At 47.0% G+C, this 7,479-nt stretch overlaps 1 protein-coding gene across 1 annotated transcript in view; it reads left to right on the top strand.

The window, feature by feature from the left end:
* The first annotated feature begins 3,572 nt into the window (after positions 1-3,572).
* Positions 3,573-7,479, top strand: part of GLDC (glycine decarboxylase) — a 92,314-nt gene continuing 88,407 nt past the window's right edge. The window contains exons 1-2 of the mRNA XM_038552327.1: positions 3,573-3,836; positions 4,343-4,421. Coding sequence (XP_038408255.1) covers positions 3,573-3,836; positions 4,343-4,421 — 343 coding nt within the window. The remainder of the gene's footprint in view (positions 3,837-4,342; positions 4,422-7,479) is intronic.

Here is a 7,479-nt window from a genome sequence, read left to right as displayed (position 1 = left end):
TTGGTAGCTTGGATAAACTCTAGAAATTCTTTTCTTTGGAGAGTAGGCCTTTGTTATGAAGAAGGCTCTGGGCATACTTCACAGTGATTACTCTTTTCCTTTTCCTACCAGTGCTGAGGGGGGCAGATATTTCTTGGATTTTCACCCTGTGTTGGGGCTTCTGGCAGTAAAGCCCATGAAAGTGTGGGAGCCCCACTAAGACTGTAGTCCCCAGGAGCTTCTCCCTCTCTAGTTCGTCCATAATCAGCATCCCATGATCCATCATAATTACTATTACATGTTCCTACCAGCTTTTTTAAAAAAATATTTTATTTATTAATTCATGAGAGACACAGAGAGAGAGAGGCAGAGACACAGGCAGAGGGAGAAGCAGGCTCCATGCAGGGAGCCTGACATGGGACTTGATCCCAGGTCTCCAGGATCACACCCCAGGTGGAAGGTGGCACTAAACCGCTGGGCCACGGGTACTGCCCTGTTCCTACCAGTTTTCAACTCTTAGCATCTTCTGTTCTAGCCAAGCACATCTTGGCTATGTCTCTTTGGATGAGGTGGCATTTTGTTCTGCAATGTCGGTTTTCAGACATGTCCAAAAATCATTGATTTTTCGTCTATCCAGCTTTTTCTTGTTATAAGGACAGAAGTGATAACTTTTGTGCTTTTTACACATTGGAACTGAAAGCAAAAGTCCCAAATCTCCATTTATAACCAGACTTACATAATATCTCACTATGATTAGTGGACCAGAGTAGTTTGTTTTGGATCTGCAATATTTAGCATTGTCTTAAACCCGGTTCCAGTAACCGCCCAAAGTCTGGGTATTTTCCTTTTCTTGGAGTATTATTCAGTATTCTCCAGAGAAACAGAATCAAATATATATAAGGAACAAATTCAGCTGTCAGAGGGTCTCAGTGAAAGTTGGGGGTTCAAGATAATCAAATTCAATCCAAACTACCAGAATGTTCCTGTTCTAAATTAAGATTTGGTTTTTAATTAATCCCAAACTTTCACATGTGAGACATGATAAAGCTGTGAATTCAATTTGTATGATAATTGGGCAATCCACAGGATCAGACATTGGGTCTGAGTGGTAAATACCTTCTCCCTGCAGCTAAAGAAGTTAAGAGATTCTTTTAGAGTGGTGAAGCTCTCTAGTTCTCTGAACTATCATTTTATCCTGTAAATCTCCAGGGCATCTGGAAGCCATAAGCCCTCCCTATAGTGCTTGTAGATATCATTCCCACCACAAAGGTCTAACCCAGCAACTATTTGGTCTAGCAAAGACCTGCCTTCAATAGGCACTTAATTTCCCATTGATAATTTAATTGTTTCCATTTCATAGCTAAGACCATCATGATCTCATTTTCCACTAGTGACAGTGTTATCATTTACTTTAAATAGAACCAGGTCAGATAGCTAATCTCAAATTCCAATCTTTGGGGATCAGTTTCCTAAAGCCACTTTTTGGCCTCAGTTGCAGTCTCTGTTAAGGTTTATTTAGAAAATGTTGAGCGTTTCAAGCAGAGGAGGATTAAAATGCCAGGAATAGGTGCATATAAAACCACTGCAAAAAAAAAAAAAAAAAAAAAAAATTAAAACCACTGCAAGGAATAGAAGAGCAAAAAATAGAGTAGATAGACCACCATTATCTTCAGGTAAACCACTGAAGTTCTAGTCTAGGACAATGAGAAATTCCTGATGCCTCCTAAGTTAGAAAACCAAAAGACATTTCCATTGAATGACATAGCTGCCCTGTTGTACCAACATGGGTGGCTGGTAAGAAAGCACTTCATGTCTGCTACCACTCATGCATCCATCTGCTGCTGCCAGGGAAATAAGAAACTGATTTCTGCTTTATTCCATTTTCTAGTTCTCATACAAGTCTATCTTGTTGACAGAAGATTAATAACATCCAGAACCCTGGAGCCAAAAGAATCTGGGAATTATAGTGCTCTGGCTTCCAGTCTCTGTGACACACAGACTGTATAGAAAGGAATATGGATAAATGCAGATCTCTGCCCCATGGCATCGCACACTGATGGTATCTCCCAACTTTTATGAAGGCTGTAATTTCCATTCCAAATGAATGAAAAACTGCTCAAAGACATCTAACCCCAGCCCTTCTGGCTCACTACCTGCTCCTGCCTGCCATACACACACATTTTGCTTACTGTTTTGTTTTATAGTTTCCTGTCTCTCTGCCTAGTCTATGTGCCTGTCAGGTACAGAATCCAGAAATGTGCAGAGGATAATTGAAGGGGGAAGCTTAGAGGAGAGAGAGAGAGAGAGAGGAAAAACAAACAAACAAACAAACAAACAAAAAACAGATTCTACTTATCTGTAGTCTAAGTAATGCTCTGATGACTTCTGTCCTGTGCCCTTCCTCATATTAGGACAATCACAATTTTGAAAATGAATTTTTTTTTTTTAAGGATCTTACTTTTAAGTAATCTCTACTCCCAGTGCTGGTTAGAATTTACAACCCCCAGATCAAGAGTTACATGCTGTACAGAGTGAGCTAGCCAGGTGCCCGAAAGTTCTTTGATTTATTTATCTATTTTAGAAAGAGAGACTATGAGGGAGGGAGGGGCAGAGGGACAGGGAGAGAGGAACTTTAGCAGACTCAGCGCTCAGCACCTGAGGGGCTCAATCTTACCACCCTGAGATCAGATCTGAGCCCAAACCAAGAGTTGGCCGCTTAACTGACTGCGTCACCCAGGCGTCCCTAGAAAGTGCATTCTTGATAAAAATCTCAAGAGATAGTTGGAGAGCTTAGATGTACAAAATTTTACAACTAGGATGATAGTACAAAATATATACCTCCGTATCTTTTGCGTTTCCTCCCTCCCCACATATCTATGGGGCGAGAGAAAGAAAGAGAAGTGATTCAAACCTACTGTTAGGGCAATTCTTTCAACATATTATTTCTTTATCCCAGCTGAGATGAGAAACCTGAAGCTTAGGTTGACTAACTGCCCACATTCATAACTATAAAAAAGCTCACCTACCCATATTGGCTTTCATGAAATATGACCGGGGATGATACCCTAGAGTTAATGAATGGAGACTAATTCTTTGAGCCCGGCTTCCCTGTCGAATCACCTTGCATCGCGGTGGAGCGACGCGGCCCCTTAGCCCGCAGCTGTGCAGCGGGATCCCTCGGGCCCGAGCGCGACGATCGCCCGGGTCTGCGCATCAGCGGGAGAGCGAGCGGGGAGGGGCGCTGAGCCCCGCGGGGCTGGGCCGCGAGCGGGGCTCCGCCGAGGGCCGGAGGAGGGCGGGGGCGGGGCAGGGCACACCCCGCCCCCGCCCCTCCGTCCACTCCCATTGGCCGCGCCTCCCTGGCCCCATCCCACCGCCCGGCCGCAGGGCAGCGCTTAAAGTGTGCGGAGCAGGTGCCGCCCGAGGAGCCACAACTTTGCGCGCGTGTCCCGGCGGGGCGCTGCCGCGCGTCGGTCCCGCGGATCGTGCGCCCCGAAGGGGCTCCAGGCCGAAGGCAGCCGCCCCCGGGCACTCGGACCCGCAGAGGCCGAGAGCGCGGTGACCCGCTCGGGCCGGGGCCGGTGGCCGCGACCATGCAGACGTGCGCCAGGGCCTGGGGGCTGCGCGTGGGCTGCGGGGTCGGGGCCCGGGGCGGGGGCGGGGGCGGCCGCCGCCTGGCTGCGGGGGCCGGTCCGCGCTGGGGGCCGCGGGCCCGAGACAGCAGCGGGGACAGCAGCGGGGCTGGGGACTCGCGTCTCCTCGAGCGCCTCCTGCCCCGACACGACCACTTCGCTCGGAGGCACATCGGCCCTGGGGACAAAGACCAGAGGGAGATGCTGCAGGCCCTGGGGCTGGCGGTAAGGACCCCGCGCGGCCCGGTTCCTGCGGGCGCGGCCTCCCGACCCGGCGGGAGCTGCGCTGCGCGGCGCGGCGCGTGGGACCCGCGCTCGGGTCTGGGGCCCTGCGTGGACAAGAGCCCGCGAGTTCGGTGCCCGCGCCCCCGCCTTCTCTCACCCGTTTACTCTCCGTCCGCTCTTCGCGCCTCAGAACCTTGTTTTTCAACCCAAGTCGCCCTCCCGATGAACCCTAACTTTGCACAAGGAGGACCTCCTGGTGTAGCCGATTCTCTCCGGTTGCTGAAATCCAGCCGGGAGTGGTCGAATCACTAACCCAGTTCATTTGCTTTCCTCCAAGTGCTCTCTGGCTTGCTTAGAGTTCTTTTCTTTCTAAAGGAAACCCTAATTAGGCGATTTAAATGAGGTTCCCACAAGCCTTAGTCGATGCAAAAACGCAGAAGTGACTCTTTTAACTCAGAAGCACTTTCCTCGGCCGTTAGTGTTCATGGGTTTATGTTTAATTTCAGAGCATTGATGAATTGATTGAGAAGACGGTCCCGGCCAGCATCCGCTTGAAGAGACCCTTAAAAATGGAAGACCCCGTTTGTAAGTTGCCGGGAGGGTTCCCTTGGAATTCGCTTGCTCTGGCCTATTTGTCTTACATGGTTTCTGAAAATCCAACTCCGGGTTACGATTGCCCAGGACTGGGAAAACGTTTATTAAAATAAAACATTGGCGCTCAAGGGGCGGGAGAGGATGGGATACATCGTTCGTGGAGCCGTCAGGTCTGCAGCCCTCGCGGGAGTCCGCGCCGCCCCTTCGGAGGTTTTTACCCAGGGGCCAGCAAACTCCCCCGCAGAGGCAGTGCACAGAGGTGTGTGCTGGAGTCCCCGCTTCCCGGGCGCCCACCCCAGGCCACGGTTCTCACATCCTTTGGGTCGAGAGGTGTCCTCACTTCTGTTCAAGTCAGGATACCCCGAAGGGAAAAAGGAATTGCCTGTGATTATACAACTGCGGAAATGACAAAAATGGGAGGAGATGCAGACATGTGGTCTCCCAGCCCAAGGTTCTTTATAGGACGACAGCTTCAGATTAGTTTTCTTTTTAAAAAGATTTTATTTATTTATTTGACAGAGAGAGAGAGAGAGAGAGAGAGAGAATAAACAGGGGAGCTGCAGGCAGAGGGAGAGGGGCATGCAGGCTCCTTGCTGAGCAAGGGGCTCCATGCGGGGCTCCATCCCGCGACTCTGGATTCATTACCCGAGCCCAAGGCAGACACTTAACCTGAGCCAAGCAGGCACCCCTTCAAATCGGTTTTTTTTTTTTTATCTCACATCCAATTTTTTCATTATTTATATCTAGTGTAAGGCAGCAGTACTCTTGGAAGTTCAAATGATTTTTATAAAGAAACGTGCAAATAAGATCCGTGCTTGGTTAAAAAAGCTTAGCTTATTTACAGAATTAGAATTTTGTTTTACATTTAAATATTTTTGATAGTCTGAAGACTGACTTTCAGAGCTATTTTTATGTGAGCACTTGACTTCCATGGGCTTAGGCAAGAATCTACATGTCAAAGGCTCAGTCAGGCAGAGCTGAAGAGCAGTCTCTAAACCGGAAAGAATTCTCTTGGGAGGTTATCTGGTTTTGAATCATAGAGGTATTGTCTCTTCTTTTTGGAGTCAGGTGAAGAGAAGGGACTTTGTTTTAGGTTTTAGGAAAAAAAAGAATAGATAGGTGGCAAACTTTAATTTTTTTTTTTAAGATTTTATTTACTTGAGAGAGCAGGAGAGTGCACATGCATGAGAGGGAGGTGAGAGAGCAGCAGACTCTGCTCTGAGTACAGACTAGGGGTTTGATCCCACGAACCTGAGATCATGATCTGAGCAGAGTTCGGACGCTTAACCCACTGAGCCACCGACCTGCCCCTCAACTTGTTTACTTTATTTTTTTTTTTCAACTTGTTTACTTTAAAACAAAATAACGTTTGCAGCACTTGAGTGGCTCAGTGGGTTAAGCGTTGGACTCTTGATTTCTGCTCAGTATATGATCTCAGGGTGGTGAGATGGAGCTGATGAGATTGACCCCATGTCAGGCTCCCATGCTGAGTATGGAGCGTGTTTAAGATTTTCCTGCTCCTTCTGCCCCACCTCCTTCCCCCAAATAATAAAGTAGACAACTTGAGGTATGAAGCCAGTCTAGCTCCAGCTGGCTAGTGCAACTCAAGCTATGATGAGGACTGTATGCCTGGTTGGTTTCAAATCTGAACTATTTTTCCTGATGGCAGGGACCTTGCCTTTAGAAGAAAAGCTGCACATTTTGTTCATTAGAACTGATTGAGACCTAGGGATAGCTGGAAGCCTTACCTATTTCAATTTTAGGAAATCATATTCCTGATTTTGCTGGATGTTTAAAAAGAGTTGTATATGTACATATATACATTAAAAAATAGATATTGATTTATGTATTTCTAAAGGGGAAGGGCAGATGGAGAGGGAGGGAGAAACTCAAGCAGATTCCCCATCACAGGGCTTGATCTCACAACCCTGGGACCACAACCTGAGTGGAAATCAAGAGTTGGTCACTTAAAACGACAGTGCCACCTAGAGACCCCATGAATTGTATATTTTTAAAGCAAGTCTTAGGTAATGCCTTTCTGAGATTTCAAAGTCAGAAAATATTTAGGTCAGCCCTTTTTTTACAGTAAACTCTAAGATGTTCTTTAAAAGCATTAGAGCCTAGGAATCCTGTCAAAGTTGTCTATCTAAAAAGTTCAGCTACTAATTTCCAGCTGAATAATGTGAACATCGGGGGATTCCATTTCTCCTTTTTCTCAGTGGAAGCAGGATCCTGATAAGAAATTTGTAACATACCTGTAAACCTTAACCCAATGGCTTCTGTGAGATTTGGGGCTGGTTCCATCTGGTTATTCTGAGGTGACTCAAAGAAATATTGTAGTCAGGAGGCTCTCCCACCCCCAGCCCTGCTACTTCCTTGCCTGGAAGTGGACTGGCTCTTCAACAAAGCTGGCTTCTTAGAAGAGTGAGCTCTGGTTGGAGGCTGACACAGACTGCATCAGAAAGACATCAAAGTTTTATTCTGATGTGTGCATATGTCATAGCTAATGAATGTTGCACATGGGGAGAGCAAATTGGCCCACGTAACTTCCAGAAGTAGCAATTCCTTTTAATAGTGGAGCAGCAGAGGGGGATCCCTGGGTGGCTCAGCGGTTTAGCGCCTGCCTTTGGCCCAGGGCATGATGCTGGAGTCCCGGGAGGAGTCCTGCGTCAGGCTCCCGGCATGGAGCCTGCTTCTCCCTCCTCCTGTGTCTCTGCCTCTCTCTCTCTTTCAATCTGTGTCTATCATAAATAAAAAAATAAAAAAAAAACAGTGGAGCAGCATTATCCAAATGGTTTAATGTTGAACGCCTGTGTTCTGTTGTAGTCGGAGAGGTATTCTTGACCCAATATGTGTTCACTGTATATACAGGAAACTAGGAAGAGCTAGTTATGAGTCTTAAATGCCCTCATTGCTGAATAAAAAGAAGACGGAGTGTAGGCACCATGGAGATACTTGGGTTGTTCTTAAACATACTAATATCAAACATTTATGAAGTGCTTACCATGTACTGGGCACTTTAAAAAGTGCTTTTCATGGGTTAATTTTG

This window comes from Canis lupus, chromosome 11 (genome assembly GCF_011100685.1).
Source record: "Canis lupus familiaris isolate Mischka breed German Shepherd chromosome 11, alternate assembly UU_Cfam_GSD_1.0, whole genome shotgun sequence".
Classification (NCBI taxonomy): Eukaryota; Metazoa; Chordata; class Mammalia; order Carnivora; family Canidae; genus Canis; species Canis lupus.
The sequence above is the reverse complement of the archived record's forward strand: the minus strand, read 5'-3'. Positions and strand labels throughout refer to the sequence as shown.